The sequence below is a fragment of the Conger conger genome, chromosome 9, assembly GCF_963514075.1.
Source record: "Conger conger chromosome 9, fConCon1.1, whole genome shotgun sequence".
Lineage (NCBI taxonomy): Eukaryota > Metazoa > Chordata > Actinopteri > Anguilliformes > Congridae > Conger > Conger conger.
In genome coordinates, this window is record NC_083768.1 from 47,714,950 (window position 1) to 47,736,470 (window position 21,521).

Sequence of the window (21,521 nt, forward strand, 5' to 3'; positions counted from 1 at the left end):
GAAAAAACAATATGGATGTGTAATGCGTTCAAGTGTTATCACCGTTTGCCAGTAAGTGGGTGGAAGAGACATTGAAACAGGAGACATATTTCACCGCTCTGCGACAGACATGGCAGATAGAGGAGCGCGTTTCAGAGCAAATATGTGCCCTGCGAAGACAAGTCTACAATATTATTCTAATGGATGAAGGCTTATAAAAACAAAAACTCTGCAAGAAACTGATATAACCGATACAGACAACTAAGGCTTCTAATATACGATTTATTTATAGACTATTCTTTGACGGGGAAAAAACAACTTGCACGCTCATATTTCTTTTTAATTTATTTGGTAAAAGTTTTCTTTCTTCCGAGTGTGGATTCAGCAAGTATGCCTCGAGAACTCAATGCTTATATCGCAAATACAGTATGAGTGAGCAATCGCTTGTGAAGTTATTTCAGGTGAACCCTCGGGGCGTCATTTATTTAAATGCTGCATGGCAAGCCAAAAAGCCAAATCTTTTAAAATGAACAAGGTTGGAAGTATGAAGCATGTTGATAAAATGGCCTCTCCTCGGCGGATTTATAAATGGTCAGTAGGCCCAGCCCAGCAGATTTGCCCGGCCTTTCGTTCCCCAGTGAAGCGTGCGAGGTGCACTTTAATGTATGGGCAATTGTTCAGGTTTGATGAATCAGGGCTGCCGCCCTGAAGTCCTTCCCAGCGTTTTAACTGAAAGGGTGACTCATTTGATACGTTTTACTCAGCAATTTGCTGGCCGCCCGCTGCGACTAGCTCTCCGCTAAATTTGACCAATTACACTAATTATTGTGGAGAGAGTATTGCTTTTAAATCTGTTCATTAGGCAGAGAAATGCTGGTCATTTGTTGTTCGGCCTGGAGTTAAATGGCCGGCGAGGAGGTACGTAAGCACTAGCGATCTGTGAGGGAGATGGGAGGGAACAGACTCTGTGTTCTGTAACTTACACGAACGAAAATTGCGACAAAAACCCATCTCACAAATAGCCACTTGAACATGAACTATTTACTATATGTTCGTATGGATGTTTCGTGTGCGAGTTACATGCATACACCATACCCTACAATGAAAGGTTATTATACTACGATCATTTCACAAATGTTATTACGCAGAAGCATTCGGTTCTCAGGTTTTAACAACGTCCATTGGTTTATTAAAAGAACATTTCCAACAGATATCGGTTGAATGCCACGTGAAAACAAACGTATGCAAGGTGTTTTAAAAACCACAATCTATTATCATTTGTTGCTTTTAAGAATATCAAGATGTTAACTTTTGTCCACAAACCAATGCGACTTGCATTTTTTTGTTTTTGTTTTGTTGGTTTTTTTACAGAAAGAGTGGACTGGGATGGTCTCTGATACTCCAACACATTCTGCCAACCTATCTCGATGGTGAACCTATAAATCGGTCTCAATCGATGTGCACTCTAGCGCATAGAATTAATGATTCTGGCTATACCTATATTTTTTTCTTATTTATATTCTGTCTCAAACTACACTGGAATCTGTGCAGTTAAAATTGTGCATTCTCAATATGTTCGTAGGATTATCTTCACAAGATCAGAATCGGGACAGCACCATGTAGAAAATAGATTAAATGTATCACATTCACAAAGGGGTTTGATTGAAATATAGCTGGACTGATGACCTTTCAGTGCAACAAAGCAGGGAAGTGGCATTCACTTTAAAATTATATAATATTTTGTTATTTCGATCACACTTTTACCCAAAGTGACTTACAGTTGATTAGACTAAGCTGGGGACAATCTCCCCTGGAGCAATGTTGGGTTAGGGCCTTGCTCAAGGGCCCAACAGCTGTGCGGATCTTAACGTGGCTAAACCACCAATTTAGGCTGGAACCACCAACTTTCCAGGTCCCTGTCATGTACCTTAGCCACTAGGATACAGGCTGCCACTATATAAAACACAGGAAGTCTGGCCCTGTATGTAGAACGGTACATGCACTATGAGCAAGCATACCATTGCATGTACTATAAAGAGCCAAAATGGACGAGCGCATTATAACATGTCAGGGAACCAATTCCTCATTCACCATTTGGCCATGGGAAACGTCAAAGAGCCAGCTCACAGTGGACGGCAGATAAGGAGCAGGAACTGGAAGGTGTTAGTGTTAGTGTTCGTGTGTGTTTGTGTGTGTGTCTCAATGAGGGTGGCCTAGCAAACAACACGCTGGCACCTCTCATACTATTAAGATTCCAGATCTTAAAAATTGTCAATTCACCTACAGCAGGCGTGCACAACAAGGGCCGATCCGTTTCAGAATTGGCAACTTCCGGTCTTAATTATTTAAGATAATGATTGAGTCAATTAAATTCTGAGGTGTAGGAGTACCCTAAAACCTTAAAGGGATGTGCTGTAAGCAATACATAAAGAAAGATATCCTAGATACTTCTAGGAGCTCCCCACCCAATCATTAATTAATATTCATGGACTAGTCAAACATGTACAGGACTAGAGGAAGGGGTTACACGGGTCATCCAGGGACCTCTGCTGACTCCGAACCTGCAAACTGGATGCTGCTAAGCCCCGTTCTCCAGTTTGCACACTTCAGGTTAAATTTAGGCAAGTGTTAGCAATGCAGCAGATGTCTGCTCTGACTGAGAGTGCCTTACTGGAGGAGCAGGGTTTCATACATCCCCTCCCGAGCCCTGAGACGCAACCTGGAAACGGCACCAGACAGAGAATTCGAGAAGACGCTGCCCTGCTATTCAAAGACCGGAATGACATAACGCACCACATCGATACCTTATCCACACTTTTAGACAGCTGCTGTACTTTCAGTTCTCCTGGGTCTTAATTGTTTGACAGACTGAAAATAAGTGTGGAAGAAACAGCGTTAGCCCTGTCGGGCGCTGCGGAAAGCGAGAGACAGGACGAGCGGAGCCGTTCAGCGCTCCCCGGCAGCTGGGGACGCGACGGCGTTTCGCGGCGCTAACTGTAATTACGTGGCGGGCGCGGACCGCGACGGCTTCCGAGAGCTCCATGTCCCTTTCCCGGGAACGACGGGGAGCGGGAGCGCAGGCACGAGGCTCCGGTGAGCCGGGAAGATGCGGAGGACGCCTCCAAATACCGCTGGAGGGGGGGCACAACGTCTCCCGAGAGGACGACGGCGAGAGAAGTCCCTCTACTGACCTGCTCCAGCCACACCCCCGACGCCTCCTCGGGGCCCCAGAGGATCATGGTCTTGTCCATGGACGCAGACAGCAGGGCCACGCTGCCACCTGCAGGGGAGAGGGAGAACTGTTGCCGTTCCAGCTCGAGCTGTGCAGAAACGGGGACAGAGAGCAAGCTGCCCAACGCAGCTGCCATGACGGAACAACAAGCATCGGTGATGGCCTCCATTTTCTATATACAAACTTTTGGAAACGCGACCACTCCGTCACTGCGAGATGTCGCATCTGGATAGTCACTCTCATCTTTAATTCCAGTTTGGAAAAAAGGCCCTGTGTGCGCACTTATGTGAAATTATGTTTGTGCTAGATTTGACTTCCCACATGCATGTCTGTAAGTGTGAGTTGTCACTAGCGTGGAAAGGGGAGAATCCATTGCTCTGGGAGGGGGGGGGGGATTGACCCCTGCTTAGTCTAATCTACTGTAAGAGAAAAGTGTCAGCTAACAAATTATTATTATGTAAGAAAATGGCAAACGTTGACATCATAATTGCCAATTAGTGTCTAGCATTACCTGACGGAGGCTGCCAGTGGACTCCATAGACCCAGTTCTCATGACCTGCCAGCACGGTCTCCAAGGTTACAGCAAAGCGTATAGAGGAACCTGCAGTAAGAGGAAAAGCTCAGTCCAGATACTATTCTACACTCTGCTCGCTGGGTGTTTACACCCAACACGGCCCAACAACAGAACCCTGTTCCTTTTTCAAAAGTTAGTGTTTTAAAATGTGTTTCAACTGCGCTTCCAATATTTCCCCACTGTGCTGTACCATGTGAAATGAAAGAAGACTGGGGCACGGATGGGTTGATGGAGGGATCTGGAGCTCAGGTACACTGGTTGAGCTGAAGCACACCAGTATTCTGGGGCAAAGTGTCCACGTCGTCTTCGTAGTCCCACTTTGCAAACTAAAGGAGTGCCTATATTATCTTGGTACAATTTTGCCAGCTAAAGTTCACAGCTGGTTAGCGCGCATACACTTTGTTTTCATACGCAAGCCAAGCGGTGCTAAAACACCGACCAAACAATTGACAGTTTGCCCCGGAATACTGGTGTGCTTTGCCAGAAGCTTCCACTTGTGCGGACATAGTTGGCGAGTTCCGGCAGTAGAAGAAATAGTTCTTCATTAAAATTTTTGAGCTCTGTTGATTCTTGCAAGTAGTTGTGACATTATATTTGTGAAGACACATTGATGTTTTTCGAATGTATATTTTTTGGTGGACGAGAAAACAAGTTCCCATAAAGTTCCTTTATATCATGATGAACTGTACCTAAAAAAGTAGTCGCATCTCAGTGTAAATATCCAGATGGATAGATAGTACTCTGGGTAAGAGGAGACATACTTTCATTTCATTTTTGGGTTAGCGGCCCCTTTAATTACCAATATTTGCTAACTCATAAAACGGTGAGGAGGCTCTTGAAGTTATGAAGAATAAAATAAATAATAATAAAAACAAATACATTAGGCTGGCTAGCACTTTTGAAACAAACAAACACCATATGATTAATGGCGTTTACTTTTCATTACACATCAGTTTCAAAGTAATGTTGTGAAAATTCAGAAATTAATTTCCAGCACAGCTGCAAGTGCAGAAACAAAAACGCAGATAAAGCAATCTCACCATTTTTTTTCACCTCAAAAACATCCTCCGTCAATTTAATGGCGTCCACGTCTTGAACGTCGCCGACATGTTCTTCCTTTGCGAAGACCTTCCATATTCTGATCAGGCAGTCCTGCGCACAGCTTGCCAATAAAATGTCCCCGTCTGCACAATTTTTAAAGCAAAAGAAAAACATTTGATCAGCGCCTGCTGCAGTGCACGCAGTTCCCATTTCCTTCAATATTTCATAGGGTAAAGAGAATCGTGTCTTGGGTAAGAGCAGAAGCCTGTTTCATGCATTATGTAAAGCCTTCAAAATTAAATTGAATTAAAGCAGCGCTACTCAACTCCACGTCCAGCGGCCCACAGTGTCTACAGGTATCTACAATGCGCTACACAACCTGTTTTCACTAATTATCTTATAATCTGAACCAAGCAGGACACGGAGTTGAGCAGCGCTGAATTAAGGTATCCAAGTCTGCAGCAAATAAGGTTAGTTTAGCATGTTTGCATTAACATATAGGGACACACAGATAAAGGGACACATGGACAGACATACAGACACATGGAAATAGGGGCACAGACGCACAGACACATGGACATAGGGGCACAGATAAATGGATATAGGGGCACAGAAACACAGACACAGGTACAGACACATACAGACACAGGGAGCTCACCCCAAGTGACCCACTCCACTCCTCTGACCCAGTCTTCGTGGCCGTGTAGCGAATGGACTTTCACAAACTTGAAAAGGAGAGAAATATACACAGGGTTAACCTTTTGGGCCTTTTGTCCATTTCATCAATCATCTTGTTCCTTCACACTAACAGCGGTGGTTGCTGGAGATTACCTTTCCATCCTGCTGCACATAGAGATAAACCCTGGCATCATCGCCCCCGCAGGCCAGAATGGGAACTGCAATCGCAAAAACTGTTAGTACCACCTCCTTGCAGGCCTACACTGCTCTTAGTCGCAGTTTAAAGACTGGGACCTACAGTAGCATCACAGCAAACACAAAATGCTCTGACAATGCTACTGAAATGTGTTGCCAAGGTTATAACATTGCCACAGCACAGCAGCAACGTTGTTAGAACATCTTGTCCTAGCAGGGATGTTTGGGAGGGAAGGGGAAGCAGTGTGGTACAGCCATTGGGGAACTGGGTAGGTTCAAATCCTAAATTAGCTAATTAGCATTAGCCAAAGTTCAGGTTGATACGTTTCTTGTTTGGGCAAGAAGTCTACTCATCCAAACATATTTATGCTTGGAATTCATAATATGGAATATTCATCAAATCTGCCCTTTTTCCATTGCTGCACAGGCATTGCATTGTCTGCGATTTTCATGGAATTTATGATTGTCACTTTGTTCTGCAATAAAACCCAATTGAATCTTGTAAGCATGCCGTGCAGTAGTGAGGACATAGGGTCTTTATGGTCCTGAAGGGAAACTGATCCTTCCAATGATTTGTCTACCCCGCATTCCCGTTTTTCTTCATAATTCCCCGTTTGGAAACGAGTGTTGGTCTTGAGTCTCGCTCTGGCTGGCTTGCTCGCCCTCTCCCTGACTCCTTCACTTCAGAGTTTGTGTTCCTCACACCTCCATCCAACAGATGAGACAGCAATGTCTTTGTCAAGAGTCTACTGAACTGATTCTATGGTCATGATTTTATGATCTGTCAGGTAAAATAAAAAGATTAGTCAGTAACTAACTTAACCCTGCCTCATAAGCGTTTTTTCACATAGCAGCCCAAAAATGGAAATTTAAATGTTAGATCAGGATTATCACTTGCCATATCAGGCAAGTAGTTTTACTTGACAGGCATTTTTGTTTACTTGCCCAAAGTAAGCATTATTGTTCAACACTGATTACACAGTTCACAGCTATGTAAATGAAAAGAATGTTGTTGTTGTTGTTGATTATTATTATTATAATTATTATTAATAATGAGTATGATAATGACATTATAATGGCTTGACTTGTGAGCTATGGTGTGTGAAGAAGCAGCTGGTGACATCACATGCTTCAAAGGAGCAGTTCTCCCACATTAGCAGTGGATTGTGGTAGACTGTGGTCTACTCAATTGGCCATTCCAAATTGGGAGAGAAAATGTAGGGAATGGACCAAGATGAAATTTAAAATGTACATCAACTGAAACAAAAGCCAAATCAAAAGTCTATCTGTCATGCACATTACTAGTGGTGCATAACACAACAGTGAAGGAGAAAAATTGAGATTGGTGGCAAGAGCAAATAACTTACCTCTGCTGCCTGGCAATAGCGTTAAAGAGACATCCATCATAAAACCACTCCCGAAAGATATGGTCTGAATGCAGTCAACTGACAATAAAAAATAAAAAAAAGACAAATAAGTACATAAATGACATCAGAAGTCCACCTTTTTGGCATAAAATATTGTTTTACAGCCATCTCTAAAGCTGCCCCAGAACACAACTGTGAGTTATATCTACACTGCAAAGGCAACAAGGTAACTGAGCTGTTGAAGAAAAGTGAAACTAAATATATGTCAAAGAGCATACTTTCCCACCAACGCAGGCTTAAGTTCTGTGTCCTCTTCAAAATAGGCTTGTGTGCACTTCTTTCTAGCAGTGTGTTATTATGATGGTAAACTACTGAAAACAAAGCAATTGCTGCAAAATTCTTTAAATTCCTGTTCAGAAGGAGCCTTTGAATACAGATTCTCAAAATTTGCGCTCATTTTTCAACATACACACTCCCTCCCTTGTAACAAAAGTAATAAGAGGCTTTAAATAAACCGAATGCATGTTCAGTGATGATGGCTGTTCAGTCAAACCTTATTTTAGCTTTTGGCTCAGTCTTTTCACTTGAGTTACATAAGGTGCCCAACAAGGAAGATTTGCGTCACATTACCCTCTAGCCATCAACCCACAGTGTACTCTGCTGAGCTAAAGAGATTATGACAAATTCACACTGCTACCCTAACAAAAAAGCGCACAATACCCTACTCTCTCCCCAGGCCTCATTATATCATAAGCTCTATATAAAAACATGACCAAGCCCTGCCGGCTCAGAGCAGCTATATCTGCCCCAGTAATATTCCATGTGTAATAATGTGTGCCAATACATTTCGGAAATGATGTAGCACCCAAAACCATTTGTACGATTGCAAATGTTAATACGAACATTCATGAGACACTGCAACCTATATTAAGTAACTGCTACAGGTGGCACAAATAAATAGACTTTGAAGCTGTCACTTCAAACATATTTTATATTAAACTGTTGAAACAAGTATGGCTATTTTGCCAGGCTAGCTATGTATGGCTATGTATGGCTAGTATGGCTATTTTGAAATAAAAGTGTCCTCCATAATGTTTGAGACAAAGATATACAAGGTACGACAAGACACAAGACTGAGGTTCAAACTAATGAATTGCATTATAGAATTGCACACCATCTGAACACTTAAAAATCACTGAGCACTTTATTAGGAACACTATACTAATACAGGGGAAGGGCATCCCTTTGCTCTCAAAACAGCCTGAATTCTTCTTGGCATGTATTCCACAAGATGTTGAAAACATTCCTTTGTTCAACTGGATTCAGATCGGTGACTGGGAAGGCCCCTGAAGAACACTGAACTGAACATTGTCATCTTCATGAAACCAGTTTGAGACAACTTTTGCTTTGTGACATGGTGCATTATCATGCTGGAAGTAGCCATTAGACAATGGGTACATGCCAGCCTGCTTTCCTCTCTCTCCTGTGCCATCTTCCCCTCCCAGTCCATGGATTTCCGACTCTCTACGCATCTCCAGGGCTAGCCTACATGCAGTTGAGAGGGGGACGTGGAGGAAATCCAAGGACCCATCTGACTTTTCTTCCTACCAGTCTCTCCTGGTGGCATTCTCTTCTGCCATCACCGCCGCCAAGGTAGATTACGATCAAACCAAAATTCCCAAGTCCACTTCTAACCCTCATCAACTGTTCTCCATTTTCTCTCCTCTCCTCAGCACACCACCTCAGTCCTCCCTCACAGCTGATGACTTCAGTGTTCTTCATTACATTAATGGCATTTGGCAGACGCTCTTATCCAGAGCGACGTACAGTTCATTAGACTAAGCAGGAGACAATCCTCCCCTGGAGCAATGCAGGGTTAAGGGCCTTGCTTAAGGACCCAACAGCTGTGCGGATCTTATTGCGGCTACACTGGGAATCGAACCGCTGACCTTGCAGGTCCCAGTCATTTACCTTAACCACTACGCTACAGGCCGCCCCTCTTCCATGAGAAGATTGCAGGCATCCATCCGCAGCTCCTTCACGACCACCACTTTGATCACTTTCAAGCACAGACTGAAAGTCTGAAAGTCCCTCCCTACCTCACTGTAGTAATTAGGTTATAATTGAACTTTTGTATAATTATTTTAGCTTTCGGGGGATTCTAGCTGCCAACCGTAGTATGCTACTTGGAGAGTTGATGTATTCTTCAAGGGTTCAAGTTTTATCTGTGAATTCTCTAGGGTCCTCAACGTACTTGTCCCTGGTTCTGATTTGCACTTTATTGTATGTCGCTCTGGATAAGTGCATCTGCTAAATGACTATAATGTAATATAATGTCATGAAGGGATGTACATGGTCAGTAACAATACTCAAATAGGCTGTGGCGTTCAAGCGATAATTGATTGGTATTATCAGGCCCAAAGTCTGCCAAGAAAACATTCCCCACACCATTACACCACCACCAGTCTGGACTGTTGATACAAGCCTGGTTGGGTCCATGGATTCATGCTGTTAGTCCCAAATTCTGACCAATTCTGTCTGCTCAAGCCAGTCTGGCCAGTCTCCATTGACCACTCATCAACTGTCGCTCACTGGATGTTTTTTGTTTTTCGCTCCATTCTGAGTAAACTCCTGACCTGTATCTTGCATGATTTTATGCATTGCACTGCTGCCACACAATTAGCTGATTAGATAATCCCATGAATAAGTAGGTGTACAGGTGTGCCTAATGTAGTGGTCAGTGAATGTATAATAACTTCTAAGTCTAAAAGTGACACTTGGAACGAGCAACTTTTTGCCAAGACTTGCTCTGCACATTCCCCCAGACAGGCTAATGGCAAGTGACAATGAAGTATAGTGCTGAAGTAATGTAAACAAAGCTGGCAAACATCAGCTAATATTAGATTCAAGAGTGGGGTCTGAAACTTCATAATGCTACACAATGAGTTAATAGATAAGACACATTTTCAAGCGATGCTCTTTACCAGTAGATAAGTTACACAGTGAGCAAAAGTCAGAATCTTGATGTCTAGAGGGGTGAACATCTAGCTTGAGAGCCGTTTTGACATACAGACTATCCCTATAACCCACTGTAACTCAGCTTTTACCAGGATATATAGCCAGGCTAGCTATGTCCGAGTCGTCGAGTAAAGCTTCCAATTTTCAAACAAATGTAGCTGGGTTTTCACCTGAAAGCCAGGATGGCATTTCACTGACTTTTCACCACCGAAAAATGTTTTGTGGGTAAAGTTATGGTTGTACTGTAATGCTACTTTGTACACTTGCCATTTCTTCCAAGTCATTCTTTTTATTCAATACTGAAATGTATGTTGTCATTATCAAAGCACTGTGACTGGAGGCCCAAATGAAGAGTTCAACACCATAATGCCAGCTTGAAGAAAAGGTATCCGATCTCCAGCAACAATCTTTCATTTATTGCGGTAGCTGGCTTAATGGTATGGGTAGTGCCATCTTAAAGGAATGTTTTGACCGAGGTTGCTAGAGTGGGCGGGGTTTAGGAACGGTCAATTTGGTCAACTAGAAGGCTTGCAATCTAAGAGGATAATTCATTGGAAAGCTTAAGTGTCCATCAAGACTCCTTACCGTCATTGTCTCTGTTCACCCAAACTTTGACAGTGGAGTCTGAGGCAGCTGAGGCAATGAGTAACCCTGTAGTGCCTTCAGGGTCCAGATGAATGGAGTCCACTGCACTGACAGGACCACTATGTCCACAACACTGTGCAGACTGGGAAAACTGAGGGGACACAAGTACAATACTAGACATGGGTCTTTAACATAGATTCAAAGACAAATTGATATATATGAAATGTGAAAAGCCATATTCTTTCAAAAGTAAAACTAATACATTAAGATGATTATCTGCAAATCAATGCATGAGTTTTAACATACCCTTCCATCCTGGGCTTTCCACACAATGAGGCGATTATCAGAACCCCCAGATACCAACTCAGTTTCAGGACCTGTCAAAATGGCATCATCGTTTACCATGAGGAAACTTGCAGGCATGCTGTAATGTAATACTTGTTGTACTGTAAATCACTTAAAGGGGGAGGAACAGTTGTTTGAAAAACACATCTAATGGTTTTATAGGTAGTTTTCTTTACAATAAGAGGGATTGATTAGCACACCCAACACCCCAGAAGTTAGTAGCCATAACTCATTCTCTGCAAAGTGTTAATGACATAAAGAGTGCCAATGCACATATTTGACAGATTCGTTAGCTAGAATACTGAGAGCATTCTTCTCCAGCTAATGGTATTGCAGTTTAACTGAGGTAGCCGGACATCAGTAAGTAACCAAACGTTACTTTGAAACTTGGTTTGGAACCTTTGTTAGGTTATTTACAGAATTAATTACACGTTTTTAAAGTAACTTAGGAAAAAGTTAGCTATTAACTTACCACTGTCATTTCTGTGCACCCACTGCACAGCGTTTACCCTCCCTTTGTGGCCATTCAGAACAGTGACGATGACAATTTCCTAATACAAAACATGCCATTAGGAAAAGAAGACACACATTCACAGTCTGGACGCTGACATTTTCAGTATTATTCGTCTCTAATGGTTCGTTCTGTTAATTATTAACGTAGCAGGACACCCGAGTGTTTAACATGGGTTTATACTAACATTTAGCTAGTTGGCGACAGTTATTACCTGAGGGTCATACACAGCGACTGAGTTGCAAGTTCCGAAGGCAATAAGTCCTGACCGACCCCAAGAAAGAACGTTTGGGGTACGGTTTGCACAACATGCGACATAGCATGTTTCGATCAAGGGGGCCGCCATCTTTGACGCTTATTTTGGTGTGTCACCGTAGAAATGAATACCGGAAACAACTCCTAGTAATATAAAGTTCCACATGCAAGCGTATCCTAGTCATAGTTTAACTGTAAAATCAACATTTAGCTTACTTGAAGAGTGTTGATTTTAAATACACCGTTGTATAATGAAGACGCAAATAGCAGAAGGAAGTAAAAACCTTTTCTTTGACCTTGTAGAGTAAGAAATTAGTCGGTGTGTCTAAACTGCTTTGCTGAGTTTGTCAGTTGCAGGAAAGATTCTGTGTTTTAGGTCTGCTTCTACAATGCAATATTATTTTGAGGCATTAGGACTGGAAGCCCTAGTCTTCATACACATCTTTGTCACATGCACAACACAGCAAAGCAACTTAATTGGGCTCTCGTGAAATCAACTGCATACTTAGTTGTCTTTTCAGAGTCAAATTGACATGATTATTTGACAATTTGACTAATGTGTGAAACAGAAATACCTATTTTACCATTTACTATTTTAGAAGCAGCCCCTGTTCAAAAATGTGCACTGTACTGCACTGTAATCATTACTCATTGATGTCCTTTTAATGATACAGCAACACCAGTGTGTGTCTCTACTCCAAATCACATGATGTTACTACTGCTTAATTTCATGCTTTAGACTACAGCTCAACTCACAGAGTGGCGAGGAAGATCTGTCATATGCAGCTTTGATATGCAGTGTATGGGTAAAATGATTGACCCGTGGGGGTCACAAGACTGGTGAAACGTATACCCAAACTCTTTCATACATTTGCAATGCAATATGAAATTACAATTACACTTTGCCCTATGGGACTACCGGCGATGGTCATCACTGGGTCTGTCTGGATTCAATTTGAGGCAATGAGTTCCCCAGATTTCAATTTCTGGGGAAAAGCTGCACTACAAAAAAAAACTACCTGCCAAACATTGAACAATTATCCAAATTTAATCACCACCTAGCATCCAATCAGAATCAAGTATTCACCCACATTATGGTATAATGTGAAACTTCATTTCAAAACTAAATTGGATCTTATCGCGGAGTATCAGTTAATTATTAATTAAACATTTCACATGGATAGTGTGTTCTTTGTTGCCATTATATTCATAAAAATAAAATTATGACTCTGGAAGCCAAAATATATTTGTATTTGAGTGGATTACACTTTACTATATCCACTCTACAAACTAAAGTTATAAACTGAATTTCACTGTATCCTGTTTTAGTCACTCATTGAGGTGATGTCGATTGCCCTCTTAAAGAGTGCAATCTGACATACCCAGATTATTTAGCAGAATTTAAGGAAAAAGTAAGTATTAAAAAAGACAGCTACATTTATCTGAGATTCTACACTTGTTTCACCACAAGACGGTGCTGTTAGTTAAAGTTCTGTGAGTAAGTATGTACTCAAGTTTTTGTTTGAGGATTGTAGAATTAAATATAATGAAATATGTTCATATAAATGCAAATGTTTGTGGTGTGATGATTACTACCAGGTCACATTACCACTGTTCCTGCAGCTAATTTGTTGACAAGCAGGAAGTTCCTCTGCATATCTAAATGCCTACATTTAAATGTGAACATCAGGTCTACATTACATTAATGGCATTTGGCAGATGCTCTTATCCGAGCGACATACATCAAAGTGCAAAGTGCATACCCATAAACAGGGATAGGTGCGCTGAAAGGGAAATCAAGTGCTAACAGTACAACAATGATAAGAATTAGCGCCTATATGATTAATAATATTTAATCCTCAAACAAAAACATGAGTACATACTTACTTATATCAAAAAACTGTTTTATGCAGCACAACACAATAGAATGATAAACACTTCCATATTAACAAGAAATAGCCAAACAAAACTAGCAAAAATATCATTCTAGAAAGCAAGTTCTAACACACGTAATGATGCATTATTTAGAAATGAAAAATCAACAACTACCAAACAGTTAGGGATTACAGGGAGGTATGGAGGGGTGGGGAGAGGTGTAGCTTGAAGTGGTGTGTCTTCAATCTGCGCTTGTAGGTTGTCAGAGACTCTGCTGTTCTGACTTCCACGGGGAGTTAATTCCACCACCGTGGAGCTAGAACAGACAGTAGTCATGACCAGGAGGCAGAAGTACAGAGAGGGGGAGGCACCAGGCGTCCTGTGGTGGCTGAACAAAGAGGTTTGGTAGTTGTGTAGGGTCTAGGATTGTGATCAGTCCCATTTTCCTTCAGCCATAAACTTCACACCCAAGCAACTCCACCATTTCCACCTGAGAGTTGAGGCCTCTATTGCATTAGACTAGACGACAGAGACGACTTTGGACTGGAGTTCCTTGGGGTGGAAAGTGATGTCACAGTTCATAAAATATGTGAATTATATCAAAAACCATACCGGCACAAATTAAGATTTTAACGGGAAAAATTGGAAGAAATGCAGAACAATCGAATGACAATATTTTTATTCATGTTCTGATCACATGTGGTTGTGACTTAGAGTCATAGTGCCACGCTGGCAACAGTATTACTATCTGCTCCACTAAGTCTTAAACAGCAGTGTTTCAGATATGTTTAGTTAAGTTAGATCATGAATTATTGGCACCCTTATTACAAATGGAGAAAAAAGCCTACGTATAATGAACAATGTGGATAATTACCTATATTTTGTGGTGAAACATACGTTCAAAAATATGTAAACTATATACTACTTTTTAAAATAATTTTACAGTTATTATGTTTCAATGTTTTTTGTTATCTCCTTTTTTTCTGAAAACCACAATGCCAAAACTATTGCCCCCCTGAACAATTATTGAAGATAAAATCAAACAATGTGAATTAGGCAATACAATTTTACTTTCATTTTGTTAATCTCAGTCAAAGGGAAGTATATTGTGTCATTCCATCACTTCCTGTTTTACTAGAGTATAAAAAATGAGGTAACAAGCATGCATCCCCTTGTCAACCATCAGCATGGGAAAAGCCTGGCAATTCAGAAGACACCAGATTATTGACCATCACCAGTTGGTCACAAACGGTTAAACATACCACTTAGAACTGTGAGGGCAATAATAAAAAGGTGTAAAACATATGGAATGGTTGCAACCTTGCCAGGAAGAGGATGCAAGTGCAGATTATCCCCACAGACATTAAGGAAGATGGTGAGGGAGGCCATAAGCAACCCAAGGATTGCAATAAGAATTGCAGACATTAGTTGTGTCTTGGGGTCACCAAGTCTAAAACAAAACATAAAGTGCCTACTCTTTGGAAGGGTGGCATGAAGACAGCTCTTACTGAACACCATAAACAAAACCAAGCAGTTTGCCAAACCTCATTGGAATTATGCCTAGAGGAGAATCAGATGAGACCAACATTGAATGCTTTGGCCATACACACCATCAACATGTTTGGCGGCAAAATGGAATGCATACAAGGAGAAGCACCTCATACATACTGTGAAATATGGAGGTGGGGGGAGGGGGCGGTCGTTTAATCAATAGTGCAATGAATTCAACAAAGTACCAGGAATTTTTGGCAGACAATCTGGTTGTCTCTGCTAGGAAGCTGGGACTTGGATGTAGGTAGATTGTCCAGCAGGACAATGGCTCCAAACATGCATCAAATCTACACAGAAATGGTTGAGTGAAAATAACCTACATGTTTTGGAATGACCACCTCAGTCTCCAGACTTAAATCCCAATTAAAACCTGTGGCATGAACTGAAGAAGGCAGTCCTGAAATGCAAACCCAAGGATATCAATGATTCTGAATAGTTCTGCATGTTACTCTACACTAAATTGTATTGAGTAAGCGTAGGCCTATCACTCCGAACAATTAGCCTACTGTGAAAAGTAGGCAAACAACTACTCCAGCACGCTAAATTACTATTAGGTCCCATTCTATTTGAAACATTTTTATTAAAAACCATTTGAAAGTCCCGGATGATTGGTTTAAATTACACTCAGTGACGCAACACCAGTAATCTTTACGTAATTTCACCAGTATTTATTTTTCCAAATTGAGTTTAGGTTGTGACGTCACAGTAGATGCCTTTCGAGAGGATTTCAGAATGAAATAAATACAAAGAATCCTTCTTTGGCCAGTATTCTGGCGAGTATATTGAAATTAAGAAGATATGGACCGTGAAAAGGAGTTTTATAGGCGAATCCGGGAGGTAGGCTATTTATTTTTCAAGTTATTATATTTAGTTATTATATATAAGGAATGGAGGAATGGTCAAAAATCTCTCCAAATGTGTTCTCTAACCTAATCACAAACAATAGAAAAACACTCATCATTGCCTGGGGTATACATTTTTTTATTTGAAAAATTTGAGACTTTGGTTGAATACATTGAATCAGTGAAAGCACATTGCATGCTGGGGAAATTATGTTTTAGTCCAACGAGAAGAGACAAACTTTATTTTCGGGCTATTCATATGTTGCTATTTGTTATTTGATTATCGTCTTCTTTTTACTTTTTCATTTTTTTTTTTGGCGAAATATGATTTTTGGAAAATCCCCAAATCGAGTTTGACCTCCGGAATCTCAGTGTGCTAGCATATGCATTCCACGTCTGGAAAATAGATTAAATCAAATCAAATAAATTCACAGTAAAACTAGCCTAGGTTGTGCCGCGCAAATGAATGAAGTTACCAACATTGCTATTCAGCTTTCGTTTTCACCTTCTGAGGCTAGGTTGCTGAATGGAAGGCCAAGGCAATTATTATCTGGCTGGTATTTGTGACTATAAATAATGAGTAGTTGTGACCATCATTGCTCATTATGAGTGCGATATACGTAGCTTAATAAATAGGCTAGGCCTACTTGTTGTCACAGCGTGTTGAATATTTATTCGTGTTCGGAAATAAAATGTTTAAAATCTGGTGGTATTTCTATTAATGCTATAGCCTACATAGCCTAAATTAATATGATATAGTTCATTTTATTGGACATCATAACGTCTCTACATTTAAAGCACATCATTTATAAAATCTTCCAATCAAAGTCAAATTTATTGGTACACAGATAAACAAATTAGACATTTAAGTAACTAAACAAATTAAACAAATCATACAGACTAGATTGTCGAGCAGTTAAACAAGCTAACTGATGGAGAACTGGTGAAATGAAAACAACAAACAAACTATTTGAACATGAAATGGGCTACAACAATGAAAAATATATTTACAACCTGCTTGTGCATGATCATATTCAGCTTTGCGTTGCCATGTCCCTTTCTATGGAAATAGCTACCGGTGACGGTCAATTCTGAGCTCTTAAAATTTCCACTTTACTTTGTTATTAAATTCGAGCTGAGGTTGTGGCGCCACACAATTAAAAAATTGTGCATTTGGTGCATTTGAGAATACGATAAATCAAAACGAAATTTGGAAGAAACTATCCTCATTAAAAAGTTCTGGTGAGTTTAAACATGAAGTTTTAATAAGGATATCTGGATATGGATATTGAAACCAAATTCGATTGAATTCATGCCAGAATCCGAGAGGTAGGCTGTTTATTTTTGAAGTAATGAATTCCAAAATAAATTATTGTTCACCTAGGTATTTTGTCTCTGACGGAAATGTTAAATAGCCCCTGTTTGTGTTTATAATAGCCTATAATTTCATTTTCAGAGATGAACCGTATACTGTAGCCTAACCCCAGCAAGTTTAGTGCACAATTTTCCATAAGGGATGTTGTTATTCAAAACCACTGATTTAAAAATCGAATCCGTATGAACAGAAAGTTGCGCTAGCCTAGTCTACACTGTCATATTACAGGGTTATAGCGACCGTTACGCATTCGTTGAAATAATGGATACTATTGTGGAAGAGCTGGAGATAGAGGATGGAGTAAGTAGCGTACACAGCGCTTTGATTTTCATTTCAGTCATTTAATAATGACCCAGGTTTAACCCAGGAGACACTAAGTACACAGCAACAACCAAGCAGAGACACAATGTAACTGTGGTACCAAACATTATGGCATCTAATTGCTTTTTAAGGGTGAACATGACAGTTTAATAAATAGGCCAGCAGTATCGCAGTATAGCATAATGGTTGAAACTGGGCTTGCAACAGAAACATTTTAGCTTTGTTTCCCAGGTGAAATGCTGCTGTTGCACCCTTGAGTAAGGGCCTTCATCTGAACTGCTGAATTAAATATCTGCAAAAATGGTTTGTTTGTAAAGTGTGAAGTCGCTCTGAAGAAGAGCAGCTGCTAAATGATTAGAACTGTAATGTAACTCCTGCAGGAGACCAACGACACCTCCACCATTGAGGAGGTCGTCCGGAGCATGGTGGATGTGGAGAGGGAGGATGAAGTAAGTACTTTACACAGCACTTTACACAAACTACAACCTTAAATGTGCTTTTTAAGGATGAACTAAAAACCAAATTACTAGAACTGTAATGTAACTGTCCTGCAGGAGACCCATGACACCACCAGCACTGGCGTGGCGGTGGCTATGGAGGTGGAGGATGAAGTAAGTACTTTACACAGCACTTTACCCAAATTACAACCTTAAATGTGCATCCTTATCTTTTTAAGGATGAACTAAAAACCAAATGACTGGAACTGTAATTTAACTGTCCTGCAGGAGACCAACGACACCTCCACCATCGAGGAGGTCGTCCCCACCACTGGTGTGACAGTGAAGGGTGTGGAGATGGAGGATGAAGTAAGTACTTTACACAGTGCTTTCATTTTCATTTCAGTCATTTCATAATGATCATCATAATGGGGGCGGCGTTAGCTGAGGAGGTAGAGCGGTCGTCTGTAATTTAACTGTCCTGCAGGAGACCCACGACACCTCCACCATGGTGGTGTCAGTTGACGAGGCCTCCAACCACCTCTGCCCTCCCGAGGAGGCCATCCCCAGCTCTGAAATGGCGGTGGCTGTGGAGGTGGAGGATGAAGTAAGTACTTTACACAACGCTTTCACTCTGGGAAACTACAACCTTAAATGTGCTTCCTTATGTTTTTAAGGATGAACTAAAAACCAAATGACTAGAACTGTAATGTAACTGTCCTGCAGGAGACCCATGACACCACCAGCACTGGCGTGGCGGTGGCTATGGAGGTGGAGGATGAAGTAAGTACTTTACACAGCACTTTACCCAAATTACAACCTTAAATGTGCATCCTTATCTTTTTAAGGATGAACTAAAAACCAAATGACTGGAACTGTAATTTAACTGTCCTGCAGGAGACCAACGACACCTCCACCATCGAGGAGGTCGTCCCTACCACTGGTGTGACAGTGAAGGGTGTGGAGATGGAGGATGAAGTAAGTACTTTACACAGTGCTTTCATTTTCATTTCAGTCATTTCATAATGATCATCATAATGGGGGCGGCGTTAGCTGAGGAGGTAGAGCGGTCGTCTGTAATTTAACTGTCCTGCAGGAGACCCACGACACCTCCACCATGGTGGTGTCAGTTGACGAGGCCTCCAACCACCTCTGCCCTCCCGAGGAGGCCATCCCCAGCTCTGTAATGGCGGTGGCTGTGGAGGTGGAGGATGAAGTAAGTACTTTACACAACGCTTTCACTCTGGGAAACTACAACCTTAAATGTGCTTCCTTATGTTTTTAAGGATGAACTAAAAACCAAATGACTAGAACTGTAATTTAACTGTGCTGCAGGAGACCCACGACTGCTTTTGTACCCTTGAGTAAGGGCCTTCATCTGAACTGCTTAATTAAATATCTGCAAAAATGGTTTGTTTGTAAAGTGTGAAGTCGCTCTGTAGAAGAGCACCTGCTAAATGATTAGAACTGTAATGTAACTCCTTCAGGAGACCAACGACACCTCCACCATCGAGGAGGTCGTCCCCACCACTGGTGTTTATTTCATATTGTTTGTATTTAATTTCATGGTTTTTTCCTGACTCAAAATGAGGCTGAGATGGTACTTTAAACTCAATCGCATGATCAAATTTACCACATCTTGTCAGTAATGTGAATCCATTTTAACGGGCAGTGCTTGGGTGCAAAAGATTTACCTGCCCTGTAGAGGCCCCTGAATTTGGTCTTATGTGAATGTTCTCAACCATGCCTTGTTCCAGTGTGCAGATGAAGAGAAGGGGGCGCTGGGAGATGGGCCAGCTGACAGCAGCCATCAGGCCGAGACCATCCCACAGAGTGAGTTTCACAGATAATGTGCTCTGGATGGAAAATAGTGAAATGTATATTTCCTTTTAAATTCACTGTGTATATATTAATATTCAATTGGTTCCCCTCAGCTCAATTAAATCCAGAAATCGTGTGATCAAAGGGAATCCAGAAAATGCTCTGTAAACCTTGAATGCTTATTTTACTTTGCTATTTTGCAAACTTAATTGCTGAACTTAAAATGTAAAGACCAGTGAATATTTGAACAGAGTTGCCGTACTAAAACAATTCAGATTTGTTTCCCCCATATGATTACACTGAACTCTCAGGTTTTACAGTGATATTAACGAAAAGGGGACGCTCCTGTTTTTCTCAGAGGTGGGAAAGAAGAGGGCCTTCAAGAGCTTCTTTGCCAGGGCATGGAAAGCCCTGAGAAGATCTCTCTGCTGCTGCTGCTCTGTGGCGGACGAATATGGGGTGTGAAACACCACCCACCCTGCCCCTCCCCCACCTAAACCCACCTCCCAGCCTACCCCCACCCAACCAGCCCCCAGCCTACACCTCCATACATCCAGGCAGAGCTATTTACATACTGCGGTCAGCCAATGCTACAGCAACTGATGAGCCAGCACTGGTGACTGACAGGCCTGTGCTGACCACTGATGAGCCAGCACTGGTGACCGACAGGCCTGTGCTGACCACTGATGAGCCAGCACTGGTGACTGACAGGCCTGTGCTGACCACTGATGAGCCAGCACTGGTGACTGACAGGCCTGTGCTGACCACTGATGAGCCAGCACTGGTGACTGACAGGCCTGTGCCGATAACTGATGAGCCAGCAGTGGCGAATGAGAGACAGCATACGAGCCTGGCTACTGACTCTCCTAGGCTGGCAGCTCACTCACCTGGACTAGTAACCCAGTCTCCTAGACAAGCAATTTACTAGTTTAGACTAGTGTCCCACCTGCCTAGATTAGCAAACCACTCTCCAAGACTAGCAACTCACTCACCTAGCCTAGCAACCCACTGGCCTAGGTTAGCAACCTATCCTCCTAGGCTGGCTAATCCCTTGACTGGCAGCACATTCACCTCGGCTGGCGATTGACTTGTTGGACTACTGATTTACCGTGATGCTGATGATCAACAAGGGGTTTCACACATACAGTGGGCTCCAGAATGATTGGCACATGGAGATTGGCACATGGTGGACAAAGATGATTGAGCTTGGCTGCTCAGTGATTGGATCAGAGACAGGAAGATAGTAATGCTGATGCTAATCAACAGGTTTAACATATTCAGTCCAAAAGTAGTGGAACAGTATTCTTCTCTTCTTTCTTCCTCTTCTTCTCTTCCTTCTTCTTCTTCTTCTTCTTCTTCTTCTCTTCCTTCTACTTCTTCTGTTCCTTCTTCTCCTTCTTTTTCTCATCCTTCTTCACTTCCTTTTTCTTCTGTTCTTCTTCCCCTTCTTTTTCTCTTGCTTCTTCATCTCTTCCTTCTTTCTCTTCTTCTCTTCCTTCTTCTTCCTCTTTGTCTTCTT

The 21,521-nt window shown here is 41.6% G+C and overlaps 1 protein-coding gene across 1 annotated transcript in view; it reads right to left on the reverse strand.

Moving 5' to 3' along the window:
- elp2 (elongator acetyltransferase complex subunit 2) overlaps positions 1–11,885 on the reverse strand; it is a 34,024-nt gene extending 22,139 nt beyond the window's left edge. The window contains exons 1-10 of the mRNA XM_061254770.1: positions 11,740–11,885; positions 11,487–11,565; positions 10,976–11,046; positions 10,670–10,820; positions 7,067–7,144; positions 5,658–5,722; positions 5,485–5,551; positions 4,826–4,969; positions 3,723–3,812; positions 3,171–3,259 (exon numbers count right to left, since the gene is read on the reverse strand). Of these exons, the coding sequence (XP_061110754.1) occupies positions 3,171–3,259; positions 3,723–3,812; positions 4,826–4,969; positions 5,485–5,551; positions 5,658–5,722; positions 7,067–7,144; positions 10,670–10,820; positions 10,976–11,046; positions 11,487–11,565; positions 11,740–11,871 (966 nt within the window). The 5' untranslated portion in view covers positions 11,872–11,885. The remainder of the gene's footprint in view (positions 1–3,170; positions 3,260–3,722; positions 3,813–4,825; positions 4,970–5,484; positions 5,552–5,657; positions 5,723–7,066; positions 7,145–10,669; positions 10,821–10,975; positions 11,047–11,486; positions 11,566–11,739) is intronic.
- Positions 11,886–21,521: the final 9,636 nt, after the last annotated feature.